At 37.0% G+C, this 19,925-nt stretch overlaps 2 protein-coding genes across 3 annotated transcripts; both read right to left on the bottom strand.

Moving 5' to 3' along the window:
• Positions 1–668: 668 nt before the first annotated feature.
• Positions 669–9,483, bottom strand: LOC103989519 (uncharacterized). 2 transcript variants are annotated; one of them, XM_009408387.3, is made up of 15 exons: positions 9,237–9,483; positions 7,636–7,768; positions 7,292–7,510; positions 6,321–6,514; positions 6,080–6,215; positions 5,488–5,832; positions 5,320–5,399; positions 4,574–4,688; positions 3,736–3,841; positions 2,687–2,780; positions 1,966–2,159; positions 1,652–1,751; positions 1,467–1,583; positions 1,240–1,296; positions 669–950 (listed from the first exon to the last, which is right to left on the bottom strand). In XM_009408387.3, exons 1-15 carry the CDS (start codon positions 9,330–9,332, stop codon positions 843–845), a joined length of 2,094 nt encoding a protein of 697 aa, XP_009406662.2. In that variant the 5' UTR covers positions 9,333–9,483; the 3' UTR covers positions 669–842. The 2 variants fall into 2 exon arrangements, with proteins under 2 accessions (XP_009406662.2, XP_009406663.2); XM_009408388.3 differs by having other exon boundaries at positions 7,636–7,750.
• Positions 9,484–13,328: 3,845 nt separating this feature from the next.
• On the bottom strand, positions 13,329–14,700 carry LOC135615653 (uncharacterized). Its single transcript, XM_065114461.1, has one exon. It carries the CDS (start codon positions 14,588–14,590, stop codon positions 13,598–13,600), a length of 993 nt encoding a protein of 330 aa, XP_064970533.1. The 5' UTR covers positions 14,591–14,700; the 3' UTR covers positions 13,329–13,597.
• Positions 14,701–19,925: the final 5,225 nt, after the last annotated feature.

The raw sequence follows: 19,925 nt of genomic DNA, 5'->3' as shown, positions 1-19,925 counted from the left end.
TGATTAACCCAATAGGTTGAAGGAGGAGGTTTAAAAGATTTTGCCTGAAAGTGTCAAAATGTTGTACCAAAGAGAAATTTTACCTGTAAAAGACCTTTCATGCTTCAGGACATATGAAGATAAGCAAAACCTGACACCTTATATAAAGCATTCAAAACAATGAAGTCAATTGATAAGAAAAGAAGAGTGTACTCTTGAGAGGCTTTGTAAGGTCGATTATTTTTGTTTGTAAACTGTATGAGACTTCCTAAGCAGGTCAACTTCTGCCTGATACAAGTTGTTCGATACAGCCAGATGTATACACCAATTTGACTGGCATTTTCTCTTACACAAGTTGACCTTTTCCTTTTGCGGAGGCAAGCTTACCGTCAATGCACCGCAGTATAAACTTCTGATGTATCACATACTTCCAAGAAAAATACCAACTTCCCATATATTTAACTTTAAGAAAAATTGTAATTCTATCGCCCAAGGCACAAAAGAAAACAATAAATAGAAGATGAAATTGGATAATTTTCCTTTCACCCTTTGTGTGTGTGGATGGATTAGGAAAGTCTCAAATTAAACTGGGTCGAGGATGTTTGGGGCATTGGAAATCCACATCAAGGATCTCAACCTGACTTCAATCTTTGCAACACACAGCTGGTCTCTGGTACAATCAGCCGTCATGAATAACTGAGATACATGCATTCATTAGAGATGCAGAGGTCAGAAAAAGTCTACCATTAATATATATCCTGAACTGCCGATAAGGACAGAACAAGTCAAGCCATTAATATATCCTTTAGCCCAAGGAATTAGTGATGGAGATAGGACTCGGACAATCTCAGCTCCCACTGGTGTTAGCTTAGAGAATGATGAATCTCGACACTTCCTGCAGACGCTTGGTTGGCTGCACGGTTGCTTCCAAAGTTCTTTCGATTTGATTCTCTTGCAATTCTTGAACCAAACTGGAAGAATTGAAAAGTAGACAGGACACAAATTCATGTCAAAATAACAGCCAAAACAAAACTCTGAACCCTAAAGATACCCGTACTAAGTAAACAAAAAATTGGTGCTCAGCCTGAGCTAAGCTAGCAATAAAACCAGTCCTAGACCGAAAGGACTAACATGTCACACTCCTGACTCTCAACTAAACTTGATACTTATTAAACTGAATCAGGTATTCAAACCATCATATTTAACTGGGAAAGACCAACTAATAGAAAGGGTGATTACTAATCGAGATAACAATGGCACCTGAATAGCCCGCTTTGGCATTTCAGCAGCTTGTTTTAATCCAAGCAACCATGAAACCTAAAAACAAGAAAAAGGAACCATATTCAGCAGGCTCTCATATAATATATAGTTATGGAGAAATAAAAGTCATTCATTTATCCATCATACCACAAGGTCAAGATTACAAGACAATTCTGGAGAAATCTCCAACAAGTCAATGAATAATACTGTTTGATTGAGGGACAAACCTCTCTAAGGATCTTCTTGTCACCTATTCCAGCTGGTTTATCAAGTTCGGCAATCTCCCATAGAGGGAAATCCAGTAAAGTTTTAATAACATCCTCATCAAGAAATGGGAATCTAGCCTGAAAAATAGAGCATAAGTGAGAACATGCAGTATGAGATCCATATTTATTGTTAAAAAGAACAATACCTCCTTGCCATGATCAGAAATGCATCGGTCATCTCTACCCATATTTCTTTTCCAAATTCTCTGCACATCTAATCTCATTTCCTCGTGGAGTGAAACCCAACTGAAATGTGAAATAGAAGTCAGAAGTAGAAAGATGACCAAATGATTAGTACCAAATAGAAATGCAAGTACCAGTAAAATAACCTGTACAATCCATAAGTAATAGTAAAATAAAATTCTAGTTTCTCAACTAATGCAAGTAGCAAAATAATGCACATTATATTCCTCACTGGAGTTGCAAAAGGGAAAAAATCATTAATCATAAAAAAGCATACCCTCCAAGCCTATACTTCGTCCTGTGCCTGCCATATCCTGCACATTGCTCATCAGCACCAGAACCAACTAAAAGAATCCGGGAAGTTGACTTATATCTATACCGCTGGTGGTTATTATGTAATTTACAAAGACCCCCATCAACCCAGCCATCACCACCAGCAGCCAACCACAATGCTATGCCAATGTTCAGATCCTGGAGCAAACCAACATAGGGGTACTACAGATCAGGTTACTGCAACAATACCAAATTATATCACCAAAAAATCAATTTCTGACATGATTCATTATGGGACATTAAACATGAATAAAGATACTCCATAAGATGAATTTTACATGTCTTGCCCTCCACAATAGACCCTGCAAAACAGTGCCTAGAAAATAAATTCTTCATCATAAACCTTATCTGCTATATCTATTCATTTAAAAGCATAAAATATTATTAAATTATGATACGCATTTGAGTAAAAGTTTAAATGATGCAGCAGCTATGTAATGATGATGAACCATGAAAGTATTTTAGATTAAAAGGAAATTGCCAATAGGGAAGGAATAATTATTCTTCTGCACAAGAAACAAGAGACAGGAACCAGAAAGTAAATAATAGGATGGACATCTTTCACAACTTAATTTGTTTCAACGAATTTTGTTATGTTGAAAATTATCATTCAGCAACTCAGAAATTCCAAGCTATGTCCAACACAGGACTTTGGAAGAGCTTACCATATACGTCTTTGCAGGTTGTATCAATGCTAACAAATGCTTTGCTTCCCATGCCAAATTGGATAAAACAGCATCAATCTCCACAAGCCGCCACCTGTTGCTCATAGATATTAATGATCAAAACAAGAACTAAATTAAATTTGTATTATCACCAAAGAAGATATTGTACATATTAGATCTAACACCATTCTCATCATACAAAAGGATCAGAAATAATACAAATGGAACATCCAAGAAATTATGACAATCTCTGCACGATATTCAGAATTTGTGCACATGCTCAAAGGCAATGTTGTGCTTGCATTTAAGGATAGTGCTAGTCTAGCATTTTTGTTCGTCCAAACATATTCTCTCTTCTTATCAGCTTAGTCAAAAAATGAACTACATCTGGCAAAAGATCCTAATGATATATCCAATTGTACCCAGAAGGACAACATGGCCTGGAAATTTTGAATTACTTATAACAGTTAATTAAGTTAAAAAAAAATGAGGTCCATGAACTGGCCATTTGGCAGACAGGTTAGGATAGCCAATGATCAAGCGCAAAGAAAGTGCTCATATAAAACTTGAGATGGAAAGGCCATATGTAAAACAAAAATATGACAAGAGTTTAACAGGTGAAAAGAAGAAATGCTTTCTTACATTTCATGTTTATATTTTGAGCCACATTGACTAATTATTAAAAGGAAACATTGGCTCGGTGTTCCCTGTCACAAAGATGTCAACAAGCTGTAGTGTTAATAAACTTGGAAAGAATCAAAAACAAAAGAAGAAACAAAAATATATTTTCGCATTTTTCAGACTGGTTCCAGTATATAAGTATAGGCGGCTAAAATAAACCCAAAAAAACATCTCATCCAATTTTTCCCGAAAATAAGTTTCTCATACAAGAAAACAATAGCAGCATAATTCACAGCAAAGACAATAACAAATAATATAATTTACAGCATTATGAAAGAAATCCAATCCATGAGTAGAAGCATGCACGGCACACACATTTATCCAGTGGAAAATGATAGTTTTAACAATAAGGCAAAGTGAAGAATTACCTTCTATGAGGAGCAACAGTTTGAAGTTCAGCTACCCCAGCTCTAGCAGAAACTCTGTCAGGAGCAAGTTGACCATCGAAACTAACATTTAGCAGATCAATTGTATCTGCAGAAGCAAATGACATCATTCACCATTGAATTTTACTGAAAAAAATATGAGAAACAACTTATTACAACCTCCTGCTTCAACTAATTATTCAGTTGTATAACAAGGAAAGATAAACATAATATAAAAGACAAGAAAAATCAATGAATACAAAGTAATTGACACTATCATCAACGCCATAATGTCATTTGCAATTGATCCCAGCTATTTGGATTTTTGAATAACCTTTCAGATAAAAGGAAAGACTCCTTTGTAGATACTCAGGATCATCCATGCAACTTTTGGTTTCTGACTGAGGACAATAAGCAAGAAAGAGATGGTTGTGACATGACATCAGTACAAGCTAATACGGAGAATGAGTACAGACTAAAACAACATTTAGAAGATAAAACATCTATTTGAAAACACAGCAGATGACTGAAACCATGGATTAAAATCTCAATCTAGTACAGATATCAGCTGATATCCGGATGGGTATGATACAAGGAAAGATAATGTATCACCTACTCATTCCCACACCAATCTCCATAAGCGAATCAATAGTGTTCCATAGCTAACCATGATCTAGGTAACATGGCTGCAGACTAGTGGACCTCTTGGTATATTACGAAATGACAAGTTTTGGCTAAGGTATTGAATTTCCCAAGTACATCATTGGCATAATGACAAAATCTGATTAATGGGATATAGCATAATATGTATCCTCCTAAAGCAAGTTTTAAATGAACTTACATTTGGAATCGATGCATTGATCTAATATTGCTGCAAGTATCATAGAATCCAGCCCACCAGAAAAGAGAATAGCTATAGGAGAGTGATCATCCATTTCGTCTTCATGTCGAGGTGTCTGCAAGTACACATTAACATAACATATCCAATAGTTATCAGTAACAGACATAATAACAGATAAAAATTATAAAGAAATTCACAATATGTAGATGATGTGCTTTAAAGTCTTCATGCAGGGTTGTGGTTCTCAAATATCCACATAATCACCAAGTAAGATACAGGTTCTACAAGCCACGCAGAAGACCGACTTGAAGTGGAGACTTCTCACAAAGAAAAAATCAGACAAATCCCCATAATTAGGTTAAATACAGATGATCGGTGCCTAAAAAGAGCCATCCAGCAACACTGAAGGATCACTAATGACTAGTATTATTCAGGTTTAGGATCACAATAACCTGTAACTGAATAATCCAAGTTCTTTTTTAGATATCTAATGTTCTTATATTTAACGAAAGAAAGATTCATAAACTATCAGAAAAACTCAGCAAGAAGACATACCAGCATAGAGTACAGAATAAAAACTTAGGGATGATATTCCACAGCTTATAACAGTAAAACTAATGTTTGCAAGTTTCCAAAAGATAGGCCAGACAAATTATGAAAGGCAAATGCAAACCTAAAGAAACAGAACCAAACCACAGCACAAAAAAAAAGAATACTGATATAAATACAACTTCAAGAATCCATACCTGAAAGATCCTGCTCACAGTACGCCGCATCACAGATTCTTTTAGTGCATTGAGGACCTTCACTGCTGGCCGAGCATCTCCTGTGTCATCAGCAACGAAGTTCAGGAAACCTCCTGTTGAGAAATAGGAGCTTCAAATGGCACAATACCCAGTTTTCCATTAATTGACCTGGGATATGATTATGAATATCTGATCCATGCTCTTCCAGTTCCATTCTTGCAACCGCCTTGTGCACTCCCTTGGGAGAATTTGAAGACAAAGCAAGTTGATCTCTTTGAAGTTGAAGATCGTTAGAAAAGAATGGATCTACTTTTGGATCCAAACATGTTCTTTCCCATTCAACTAGACTATTTAACAAAGGATCAGTCCATTTGTGTTTTCTGATCTCACCAACCAGTTTTTGCTTTACAAGCTGCTCACTTGCATTAGGAGCCTTTAGGCAAAGGCTGTATATCCCACAAGGAAGCTCCTCCCAGTAACAAATGTTACTACTTGAACATTCAACTTCAGTATCTACCCAGGATCAATGCAATTTGTGTTAAAAACTACACTAGTTATAGATAAATGCTGATGCACACCCATCAACACAGATTAGAAATTCAATAAAAATTTGGAACAAAGAAGATATCAGTGTATTCAATGTTTATGTCAAGTCTTCACTTCAACTAATACATTATAAGTATATCCTCCTGCTTAAGAAAATTTGCCTCCATACACATAATATAAATCCATAAATTTATTTTATAGATGTTATATATACCAGAAATTTTCCCAATAGTTAAAGCTGGTGATACAGAAGAAAGAACAAATCTTGCATCACCCATTGTTGGCCAATGAACAAGAAGGCTCCGTCTTCCAAATGCATCTCGACCAAACCACAAGGTTCCCGATTTTTTCTGAGAGTTGAACATATGACAACATCAGACATTTGATAATTACAACATGAAGCATCCAAATATATTGTGTCCATAGAATAAAAGTAACACAATTCACTGAGGTACCTGCCAATATATTAGGGCCCATGGCCCCTTTATTTTTGAAATAATTTCAGGAATGAACTGTGCCCCAAGTTTAGTGCAATAGCAAACATTTCCATTTTCGTTGCCATTGCAGTAGCAACAACTTTCCAATACATGCAAAAGAGTTTCAGCATCATTCTTATCATCACTAACATGAATTCCACCAAATATTTCACCTACACAAGAAAAAAGTTTGCAATGATGACCCAATACAGAAAGCTAAGAAAAAGCTAACATAGAAAACTTAAAAGAGCTCACAAGAAACAATACATGAAAAGTGTAGCTTTGGTTGGATTCACAGTGCATGAAGCCTTCTGTTTGTAAATAAAATGTAATCCTGATGAGGATAGAAAACTCATAAGTTATTGCTGAAAGAAAATTCTCTAGGTGGAATGGTAGGACTTAGATGCAGATTCCAATAGAGGACACTATATCGATAAATGTGGAAGTATGACATTAATCAATTGTCATAGTCACAGTTATTTGGTACTCCTAAGTTTCTAACTAACATGTTAAACCTCGACTAATGGTGGGATATCATATGACAACCATAGCTACCAATAATGTGATGATCCCTTGCTACTTTTACAAGCATGAAGTATCTATCAACAGGCGAAGCCAATCAGCAGAGATACTTATTAAGTAGGACGGATTTAAGAGAAGCCAACTAAGAATTTTAGCTAACAATAATCTTGTACGTTGTTTGCCTCCAGAATTTAAACTTCAAAATGAAAAAATGGTTTTCAGTTTTCTAAAAAATACAAGCCATTCATAAATATTTCATGAATTTGCTGGAAAAATCCTAGTCCCCAGGTCATTCTCATTGCAAACTAGGTCACTCTCGTCATATATTTCCTAAAAAACTAGAACAACCTCAAACTGCATGACAATTTAGTTTCATAGAGATTAGAGTATAAGATATCTGACTATCAAGTAAGGATAAGATAAATCACCATTATAAACAAGAATATTTCCAGAAGAATCCACCAGTGGCTGAAAAATAGGACTTGCACCCCTAAGCTGCAGCGTTGCACCAAGAAAATATAGTTCTGCGATCCATCTGTTTATGATATTATCTTGTACATTGGCAACTTTGAATATTGAACTGATGTTATTGTTCGCATTTTCCTCATAACATATATGTAAATCTTCCTCTGTATATTCTTTATCATCTGAAAGATCAAAGTACTTCCCAGTTAAAATATGATTGGCAGATGCCTAACATATTGATAGCATGTGGAAAAGGTAACACTCAAACAGAATGTTCATTGTCGATTTGTTCCAAATAAGACATTACCATCTTTCCCAACAGAGTCTGTCTGTTTTAACTGAACAAAAACCTTTCTAACACCAAGGCTATCAGGACCTCTTCTTCCAATAGCATCTTTGAGATCGCCCACTACTAGAGCTGGCTGACAAAAATGCAAAAACTAAGACAGTTGTAAGTGATCATCTAGAGGGCACAATTAACTTATTGCCATGAACATTTAAAGTAAAAAAAAAAAATCTGATATCAACCTATCTTGGCATTTTCCTGAAAAAAGCTACCAAACTTGATTTATAAGACAACAGAATGTTAAACATTCGAAGTCATCAATTCTGAATTCTTTATGACATCATCCTAGCTTGGCATTTTTAACAAAGATGGCAACCTTGATTTAGGAAACAAAAGAATGTTGAGCAAGCAATGAATGCCAGGACTAAGTAGATGCTGAATGTTTCCTCACAGTCTAAATTAAAATAAACCCATAAAATTGTAAACCTCGAACCAACTCATTGTCATATGAAAAACAATGCATCTCAATTATCTGAACGTCAATTGATATTTGATAAGCCAACATTGTCTTCATGCCATTTCTAACTGTACTTCTTTGACTAGCAATTATAAGTATTCTGCGTGAGGTCAACTATATCAATCAATTCCCTCCAACACCCCTAATTGCTTTTGATCAAACTGAATGGTATCACTCTTGAATCACCACAACTCACCAAATGTTCAATTGCCTTCAACTCCCCATACAAACCACTCCAATCTGATTTCAAATTCCACTCCATAAAATTGCTCCTAAGTATACAATTTTCTCTTGTATTACTCTAAGTTGGTGATACAGATTGAATATGAATTTTTAATGTTTCTTGCTCTACCTTTTCTTGCGTCACACCAATCATCCATTAAAACCTCCTGATCTCATCTAAGGTGATAATAGTCACATGATATGACTGGGGAAAAGAACGTAAGACAAGGGCAAATTGCCAAGGTGCATAATAAGCCACGCTAATCCTATGCACACTAGCACATTCTGAAGGGTGGCCATGGTTAAATTTGGCATGCATTAGCACAAAGTGTGGACGAGATACATGCAACTTTTACTGTGCCATAATTTCTCTAGAATCGTAGAAGAACTGTAATATTTGGTTCTTCTGTCATTATTACTATGAACAAAGTTGTTTAAGATTGCTCAATAATTTTTCACTTAACACGTGCTGCTAAAAGGTAAACAAAAGATGTAAAAGACCTGCCTGCATACACAAGGTCTACTCATGTATGCTTTTATTCATCACGCTTTATGTATTTTATTACCATACTACAGTTTCTTCAACTACAACAAAGAATACGAGGAAACGAATCCATAGATCTCGGAATAATTACTTTTGGGGGTGAGAAGAAAGAATCATATGATTTCTAATAAACCCCAAATAACATCATAATACCAATCAAGATTGGAACTTTGAGATATACATATAAAGAGAAGGCCTTCCATATACCGCCTAATCGAATTCATGAAAATATATCTTCGCACAGCCGAGACAAGTTTGATGGAAAAACGTAAAAGAGGCCAGATTCAGAGGAAAAGAAAAATGGATATCATGAGAGAAAGAGAAGGGGTAGTTCTTCACCTCTTCCGCGTCGGTCGATGGAGGTCCGTCGGATTCCCTATAGAGATCACAACCCACGACATCAACTCCCGAAAGAATGAGAGCGATTCCGCACATCCTCTGCAGTGTGAATCCCTTGCGAGACAGAAGAATCGTGCCCGTTCCTAGCCGGTTGGCTCGCTTCGTCGTTCCGAACTCTGTAAGTGCTCAAAAACCCTAAAAAGAGAGCCGAAGCAAAGACGAGAGTGACCCACGACGGCGCACGCCGACAGAGTCCCATTATGTAGTCGAGACCCGATACGTGACTAACGGCCCGAAATAACGAGGCAGGCAGTCTACTCGTCTCCGACTCAGGAAAATAATCAACCGAATAAAATACTCATAAAAGCATATGTTTAATTAAATTATATTTTTATCTATAAATTTCCTTCTAATTTATTTTTTTATCGGATTGTATACTTATATTAAAAAAATTACTCAATAAATTTTTTTTATATAAATATTAATTTTTATCATTTTTATTTTATTTTTTATTCTGAAAGATCACTACTGTTTAATAAATCAATTCGAATCAACTCTCATCTTCCTTTTTCTTTTTCTTCTTCTTACCCTCCTCATTTTCTAATCAAGCCCGAGCCCCGAGCTCAAGCCCAAGAAGGTGGAATATAAAGCAGAGCACTCGAGTAATTTGACTCTTCTGCCGTCGCTTAGAATAAAATGTGGCGCGTCATGCATTCCTGGAAACCCTAGCGTTCCCTCGCGTCGCCGTCGCTTTGTCGTGTGCGGACGCCCGCCCTTAGACGGACCACGGCCATGGAGAATGCCGTGGCCAGGACCGTGAAGGACGTCTCGCCCCATGAGTTCGTCAAGTCCTACTCCGCTTACCTCAAGAGATCCGGCAAGGTCCAAGCCATCTTCTCCTTTTTCTTGTACTCCCTTTATCCAATACAAGGTCGCATCCTTTTTTTATGTTTGGTTATTCTTGTAGGGTTTAGATTCGAGTTGCTGTTGCCCTCGATTCATGTGTAGTCTAAACTGGTTGAACTGCTAGCTCTGCAACTTGAGAGTTTTAGTCGTAAGCTTCGTTTATTCTTCCATCGTGGTCAATGCTTCGTGGGTTTTGACTACCTGAATGGGTAGAAGATTATCCTTTTCTCTGAGTATAAGCGAGGCGGAGAGGACGACCAACAAATGGGTAGAATGGTTATTTAAAAAAGGGAGCGATACTTTGGAATTTTTCAAAGTAAGAACACATTCTAAAAAATTTGTAAAAATATTTTTTTTAAGAATTCACCGTATATTAAATAGGGTATACGAAGCTTAGATGGTATTCGATCCTGAGAAAACACAAACCTTCTCAACAAAAATATATTAATTATTATATTATAAAAGAAAGTATCTTAAAAATCTAATTTTTAATAGATAAATAATTATGAAGGAAAATATCCTGTCGATGGTAAGATAGAGAGAGATCCCTCTCTCTAAAATCAAGTAGAGCTATGGTAAACTTATATAGCTATCATTTTATATACTTTTATTTTTACAGGCATAAAGTTAGAAAAATAATCGTAAAGAGTTCTAAGCCTACTTTTGCGACCACCACTGCCATCGCGACCGAGTCGTGGGTTCTTCCTCCTCGTCGGTGCCCTCCGTCACCGCCCCCTGTTCTGCGGCCATCTCAGCTCGGGTATCAGCCGGTCCAAGATTTGGTGTCGAGAAGTGGCTCGTACGTGCCCGCCGGCCCGAACCCTCTTCACCACCGAGCTCGGAGTATGTTCTCAGTTCGAGCAGTAGTGCCTGCTTCGTGCGTCCTCTCCTCTTTCCTTTGCGTCACAATCCAAATTGCAACCGGAAAAGAATCACAAATGGAGGATGCTTTAGTTTCTACGTTATTTAGGTTGCAACATTTCAGTGATCTGTGAGTTCTTCATAGTTGTTCTCGTTGCTCTGTGTATGGAGTTCTTCTGGCTTGGTTTATGTGAAATCTTGCGTTCTCCTCGTGTCGTACGAGCACTGCGCGAGGCTCACAAACAAAGAAGATAACAAGGAAATATGTTACACATTCTCTACGACACTTCCAAGTTGAAACATCCTCGCGTCAAAACAGGAAGCTCCTGTTCTTAATGGCAACTCTCACAAACATGTGCCTGAAGACATCCAAACCCTATCAAATAGAACCACGATTTGCATCAAGCAGAAGATTATTCTAATTTAGACAGAACACTTCAACCATTGTCCATGTCAGAGAGATCAGGAAACACTGTTGCAGAATTAATTTGTGTGCCTTTCAGTTGAAAAGAGGTATAGAAAGCACCAAAAAGAGTCACCAAGCACAGCCATGCATGATGCATGCTTCTCTACTTAGTCCCCTTCTCATACAGATCACTTGGCCTGAGGTATATTCCAGGAAGTTTATAGACAGATCTATTTTTATCAATAAAGAAATTGAGTGATCAGAATATGAAGTTGCTTTTGAGATCATAAACAAAAACCCAATTACAGCATAAAAAATCACAAATCTCTGAGCTGTACCATCGACCATGTAAAAGATTTACAGCTTGCTCTTGAAGTATCATCAGAGAAACAGTGACATTAAAAAAAAGCATGATCCCATACCAACCAAATATTTCACAAGATAGACAATGTAATTGATAGTTCTTAACAGATCATTACAACATTTAAAGAAAAGATTTTTAACACTCACAAAAGATTTGAAACTTCATTCAATGAATTTATTTATATCTAGAATATCGATCTAGTGATGGTGTAAGAGACCTATCTACCACATGTTGAAATCTCCTCCAATAAATTTATACATTTGAGAGCCCAAAACCTCATTCAACAAATTTTTATAACTAAAATATTGGTATTATGATGGTGTATAAGACCTAATTACCAAGCGTTGAGGGTTTAAACCCTCATCCGATCAATTTGTAAAACATATGAGCCAATTAAATATCTTGAGTTTTGATGGAGACCGATCTAGGGATCAAATCCTGTCTTCATCACTTAACCTTTGGGAAACAGAAATTTTCTTGCAATTATATAATTCAACTATCCTTTCAACTAAGGCAACAAGTTAAAGCTGATATTATTTTATCCAGTTTTTCTCCCTTACTTGCTAGAGGGGCGGTTAAATCTATCAATTCCTTGAAGCTAAATGCATTATTATTTTTGCCTATATTGAGCCTGGCCTCTTCCTCTCCTCCCAAGTCTTCCTTCAGGTTCAGATTTTCTGATCGTCTTCGAAAGTTCCAGACTCCTCAGATTCCCATTCATTAGAAAATATGCTCAAGGTAACTAATTATAAATTTTTCATAACCATTTGACTCAGGAATATTAGTCATTTCCTACACAATACTCTATCCAGTTGATGTTACACACAAATTCCTAAATTTACATGATTAATCAATGGTTTAAGTCTAACCAAAATGGTTTGTGCCATTAACATGCTGAAATGGTATACACAACTGGTATGGTATGGTGTGGTCCAAGGTCTGTGATAATTGACACGAACTAAAATGATATACAAAAGAGTGTCCCATGCACACCCTCAACATGAAGTGTTCTCGCCAATGTTGTGCCAGACACAACAAGAAATCTAAACTTGCTCTATATTTCCCATGACAAAAGGATTTTACCAAGTTTTATTTCTATAACTTCATGTAGTATAAAATGAATCAACTCCAAACTGCCGACAATTTTGTAAGCCAGACAGGTGCTGCTACCAAATATATGAATAACTAAAAACCACACAACCTGGTGAGAGTTCTGTAAAGCAAACCATTGTACAGTTTTCCACAGTGAAAGTTGATAAAGTGTACACAAAATAACCACAATAAATGTCCCCACACATTTAGTACAGAAAGAGCCAGAAAATTAACCATACAAATCCAGAACTATTGCTGCAATATAACCATTAAAGCAACCATATCAACAATTATGAAGTTGTCTTGCATTTCCACTTTGGTAAATAAACCAGATTAGAGCATCTTTCCAAAGAAGGGATGACAATCTTAAGTTACTTTGTATTCACAATCAAGTAAATTGTGCATGCTAATGGTTGCAGGATAAACTATATTATCGATGATCATCAACCATTCAACTGTGGGATGCAGGCGAGTCACATCTGACCAATGCATTTCCAAAGAACAAGTTTGAGATGTTAAAATGTTTACAAGATTCAGAAGTAGATAATCCTTTGTTTCACAATGTTGGACTTACGAGATTTACCAGTGTATGCATTGAAGTTCTAAGTTTGGACATGTGATGATCTTTAACACAATAACATACTTACAGCCACCATGATGCTGCCTTGAAGCTAGAAAACCAAAGGAAACCAGCTCAATTTCCCAAAGCGTGTAGTTCAAAAGCACTCCCGTTCACTGGTGAATCACTGAAACAACATGCGGGACATTGTGCTCGTCAAAAGGAAGGAATACATACTCTGACGAGAACTCCTCTGCGATCTCCCCTGCGAGCTCTCCATGTAGTGCCTTACAGTACATGTACAACACTGCACCTGTCACCATCCAACACAGCAACAACACTGCCGTGATTCCCGACCCAAACACAGTCCTGGCGACCACCGGCACCACCTCACGCCATCCCCCCTCGGGCCTTCCCAACTTAACCAAGCTGAAGCCCGACAGCGTGAGTCCAATTGCGGTCGCAAAGAAGAGATGGAGGCAGAGAGAAGCCAATCTCATCCCTTTGATCAGATCAACACTCCGCCGGAGCGGCGCAAAACCCCAACACGACTCCAAAGTTGCGATGACACCGGCAAGCGACCAATTGAGTTGGAGAATAATGAGGCTAAGGATGGCGACGGCGACGAAGAGCAAGTAGGCGAAGGAGGAAAAGGAAGGGGGTAGGCGGAGAACGGCGAGGGCTTTGAGGGAAAGGATGAGAAGGGAGGCGAGGAGGAGGGCGAGGGCGGTGAGGGGGAGCAGAGCCGCGGCGAGGGTGAGGAGGAGGCGAGCGAGGGGTGCAGGGAGGGATCGGAGGGCCGGCAGGAGCTTGACAGGGCGGCCATAGAAGCCGCGGTGGACGCTGCTGGAGACGGCGGCGGAGGCGGAAAGTAGAAGAAGGAGGGCCGCGGAGGAGTAAAGGGCGACGACGCCGGGGGCTGAGGGGCGGCGGTGGTGGTGGTGGAAGCGGAGGAGGGCAGGGGAGGGGGAGGAGGAGAAGGAGATGGCGGCGGCGGCGGAGGGGAAGAGAATGGAGGGGGCGGCGACGAGCAGAGACGAGAGAGGGAGGAGAAAGAGGACGGAGAGGGCGAGGAAGTGGCGGGTGTGGGCGGCGACGACGCGCCTGGACTCCAAGATGACGCCGGCAAGCATGTCCGGCCACGCCGACGTTACGGCTCGGGCCATCACTTGCCTGTGGGGCTATCACTACTTGCAGAGAAGGGAAAAGGGGCAGATAAGAAAGAGGCAAGAAGGGAGTTGGTGAGGAAGAAACGCAAGCATGGGCTTCGAGAAAGGAATAACTCACACCCTCATCGCGTACCGTTCGCGGTTCCGTTCATCTGACCGATGCATGAACTGGGGCCCACCAGTACTCTGGCATATTTGTCAGGTTCTCGTGGAAGGGTTTATTATTTTCGGTGACTTTTGGGATAAAGTCTTGAGTTACTATCGAAGGTGTCCTTTATGAACCAAATGTGTAAAGCACATTTGTATTCAGTTATAATATATCTATATAAATTTATAATATTTTTTATAGAGACATCAAAAATATTGTAATTATATTCTATATGTCCGATTTAATTGACATATAGAATATAAATTTATAATATTTTTGGTGACATTGTATATGTCCGATTTAATTGACATAGAAATTAAGTTTTTATTTTTTTTCTTATTTCTAAGTCAATAAAAATATTTATTTGAAGCTCTATTAGAGTGATAAGATAGTTTATTTAATATTTCGAATCACCATTCATCAGTTACAATATATATTTTTTTATAGGTTTACATGGAGATTATTATTTTTTATATATATAATTCTGTTCCAAAACAAGAAGAATGCATTTGAAATTTCAATGATGTAATAAGATTAATAACTAATATTTACAATAATTCTAATTAATTAAGATTGAATTATAGTGTTGTTGATAGTGTTACTGTGTTTTTAATTCAATAACAAAAAATATTATAATCTTAAAAAAGAACACTATAAAGAATTCAGTTGAATCAACAACATTATAACCCTATTCAAAAATACTATAAATGATCTAATTTAATTGGGTTTCGATTGAAAACTCAATCGAAATTAGAGTTTTTCTTGTTATATTCATGAAGTAGAGATTCTCTTTGAGCATCTTGGAAATGCTTTCGAGAAAAATTCAAAACTTATTATTTAGCTTAATCACTAAATTATTATTTTTATTATAATTATTTTTTAGAAAATAATGGTATTATTTTTATTATTTATTTTTAGATGAATTCTCCATAAAATTCCATGATCATATGTCTTGTGTAATTGGAACTCGATAATGTGATTTTTTTATATGTTTTGATATATATATGTCTTTTACATTATATCCTTGTAGTTATTAATGTGTTGATCCTCTTTTGATTAAGTTTTTCTGGGTTTTTGATGACATTGATGATCAAAATTTAGGTGAGACATTAGAGCTACCTGAAAGTGCACTCTAACAATCATAGCTATGATGAAATTAGTGATGTCTACATTAGATGTCGTTGGTACGTATTATGTATGATAACAATATTGAATGAATACTAGTTGGATATAGCAGTAGCCAAGATGATGATTAAATGCCTCAATTGATCTTTCGTTGGTCATATGGTTTTTTATTAACTTTAATTTTATTAAGTAGCCTATTTTTTATATATAATAATATCTAATCCAAATTAGATTTTCTATAAGTATTTTGAGATAGGAAGAAATTCTAAAAAACCTTGGAAGAGTACACGAGTTGAAGAAAATTGAAATCATGTTACACTAGGAGTTATAAAATGAAAGTTCATGAATAGCTTTTTATTATAGATATTAGTAGTAAAACCAAAAGTTTCATAATGTTGACCAAAAGTTCTTTATTAACATTAGTTTTTATTATGAAGTTCTATAAAGAGAATCAGCTTAATTTGTCTAAATTAAATAGAGATTATAAAGAACAATATAATAGTTCCTTCATTGTTAATCAATTTGTTAATATGTTATTCAACTACGATGTGGATTTGAAGCCAACTGAATTTTTATTTTATGTTTATCTAAGACAAGTGTCATGAAATGTTGACCCTTGATTTAGGATGCAACAAAACTTACAAAAATTATAATGGGACGTTAAGTACTTATTATAGTTCATTTGATACCTAAGTTAAATATTGAGTTTTTTAGAGCCGAATCATTATACTTAAAAGATATGTATTGATGCGGATTACAATTACTTTTGATCCTAACAAAATCATGTCATATCAAATCTAAGGAACCTATGATAGTTATGACATGGTTTATAATGTTTCGGTCGATTCTATGTTTGTCATATCAAAATTTTAGACATGGAGTATTGAGTTATCAATTATATTGTCAAAGACATGTTGATTTTGCTTAAGTCGTACAGTACCGATATGTATCTTTCCGCAAAGGGTTAGTCTTCCCGAAACTTCCTATAATCCCTTAGAACATACAATATGAAAAATAGGTTAGAGAAAATACTTCACTCGAGATAACAAACAACTATTTTAGCAAATACTTTATAGTCAATGTAAATTACAAACATAGACTTCGCAAGCTCTGAACAGTCATACAACAAAGGGTCTAAGATGGTATACTACAACCGAAATCCTCATAAATGTTCATATGATACAACCTTTGTTTACAAGCCTAAAATGGCCACCAAAGCCAACCAAAACGATATTATTAAGCCTACGGCCAACCCTCTACTTGCTATGCAAAGCATGAATAAAATAAGAAGGCATGAACATATATAAGCATCACATTAAACACACTGTTTATAACTTTATCCGTATCATTCTTCCTCATTTATTCCTTCGACATCCTCGTTGAAACCTTTTACAGACGTTGCATCTTCTCACTTTTACTGAGTCTTCAATCTTCTACTTCAGCTACAACATGCCTCTTAGCTCCCAACTGCTCTCGATATTGTTGTTGAATAGTGGAACTTTGAACTGTCATACTGCTTCAACTCACAAATGACTGACTCTAGTGTATGGTCGGCTGAGTTATACTAATCCTTGTTGGTTTCTATGAATTCTTTAAATAAAGGAAAAGACCTTCTTTGTTATGTGTCAATCTCTTAAATGTCTTATGTCACTTGAATTAGGTGGATACCTGCTCGAGCTTTAACGAACATCGCCTCGCAAACTTTGAAGTTTTTGGGTCCTTCCTTCATAAAATTTATCCATCGCTTTCAATTAGGTTCACATTATTTTTGCTTTCGATTGACATTCTATTGGGAAATGAAGTAGATCGTATACTCCCGGTAGTACCAATCACCATTGGTGAAGATTTGACAATTATTGTCTTCCATTAAATTTTTTCGAAGAACCTATGTAGAGTTCCTTTATTGGATAAATAAGAGAATTATGGTACTCGATTTCGCCTATTCTTTTAAGAGTTGAGAAGTCAAAGGTTACTCGACTTCGCCCGTCTCCTGAAGGGTTGTACTCCATGCATCGAGTTGGTTACTAACATTTGCTTACTCTTTGCTCACAGTTTTGAAGCACTCGAAGTGTTTGCATTTATTACATTGAGTTAGCTATTATAATTCACCTTCTCATTGTCATTAAACTTCTAGAATGCAAGAAGTTCTCACCCCAATTTAGGATAACTCTCTAATAGTTTTGATCGCCTTTAAGAATATATCATTTTCTCTATCATCTTTGTCGCTTACTCCTTTGAGTAATTAAGGAACAGTACCTCGTACTGCCTACTTCGTTCCTTGGTCGAGCACTCTTGCATCGATTCAAAGTCCTCCACTTTTGGCTATCTTGATGTAAAGCTCATTGACACCAATCTTATAAAGTTTATTGGCCTCTACCCTTCAGCCTTATCTTGGTACTTGGAGTTTATCTTTTTATTCTCCACCTCCTCAACCCCTTTCACGACCAATACTCTCCCTCAATGAGAGTAAGGGATCGATGACTCCATAGAAGTCTCACCTCTATGGTACCATGTCATTGTCACACCCATGGCACCACTATCCATTGCCTCCGTGACATTGTGACACTCCTTCAAATCTACCTCTACTTTAACGAACTCTTGGTTTTGGGTAGCTAAGTCCCTTTGGATTTGTTGTAGTTTCCTCACCCATTTTGACCACCTACCTCAACATCTCTATATTCTTTGAGCGGTTCCCCTTGGTCAATAGAAAGATAGACTTAACTCTCATGTATGGCCTACGATATCATGTTATAGGGCTCGTGTCAATTTTGTTTTCCTTAGTTTCTTTATAGCAATGTTCACTTACTCGGCCTTATTCTTTGACTTGCTGGACTTTCTTAAGTAAGTATGAGCTCTAGAGTAGTTCAACTCTCTAACCGCTCCGACCATACCTTTGTATGATCAAGTCTCCTCATGGGACTCACAAGTACTTACACTCGGAGTTTTCCCTCAGTGATATATAGCCTTCATATGCTAATGACTAATGTTTTCATTTGATACAATATTTGATGCATGCATGGAAGACCTGCCTCTACGATACTATGGTATTCACCACTTGAATCCGTTGCCCTTCTTACCATTAGATTGTTCACCGAAGTGGAGCTTCCAATTGCTCTTGATCATACCATTGTATGACCTAGTCCCTCGCGAGTCTTATCCCGTGTGTATCATATTGCCTAAAATTGTTCCACCACGATGCACTGTACCATGTCACCTCCGTAATATTTTCATTACATTATGATCATTGTGAGATAAACTTGGACTACGATCTCTCCATAAGTGGCCTCTACCAACATATCGTAGGGCCTCTGCCACATCTGATTATGCTCACTTATTTCACAATTGACCTTTGTCCACCTGCTCTCAGGTCACACCTAGATGAAGCACAACTCTAGGATAGTCCGTCGCCTAGCAGCTTTCAAAGTCCACCGACTTTGATAAAATTAGTACACCAATATTTAGATCTTAGGCCTCTAGCATAATCTCCGTTGCGTACCGCTTCTTTCATGGCAAATCGAATAGTAGCACTATAGCGTATTCTTCAAGAGTACCAATCTTCGTGTCCTCTTGTCTCATGCCAATGTATTCTAACTTCAACTTCATCTCTGCAAGCTGAATAATATTTGTTCCTTCATCAAATGCTTTACCGAGATAATGTGCATGTGCCTCGAAGCTCCCTTCGTCGTTGGTACCATGCATGATGAGTTTGCTCCATCGAAATAAGAGACACATAAAATAATATGATCTCGCTTTTGCCTTCGCAAAAGTTTATGTCCTTGACCTCTATCCAAGGAAAGCTTTGTTCTTCTACTCTAAGTTTCATCTTCTATGTCAACTTCTTTCATGCAATTTGAATACTTCATCAAGTTACTTCGCTCCTCAATTTGTATTGAGTTAATGATGACCCTCACGTTTACCATTTCATAAGTTAGCTCTCCGTTAAGTCCGATCTCCAAATGTATCAAAGATAATGTCTAAAATGATCATTTTTATCATTAGTAAAATTTATAATTTTATATTTTTGAATTTCTCAACAATAAAGTCAAGATATTGAAGTAA

The sequence above is a fragment of the Musa acuminata genome, chromosome BXJ2-6, assembly GCF_036884655.1.
Source record: "Musa acuminata AAA Group cultivar baxijiao chromosome BXJ2-6, Cavendish_Baxijiao_AAA, whole genome shotgun sequence".
Classification (NCBI taxonomy): Eukaryota; Viridiplantae; Streptophyta; class Magnoliopsida; order Zingiberales; family Musaceae; genus Musa; species Musa acuminata.
This window is presented reverse-complemented; position numbering and strand designations above follow the sequence as displayed.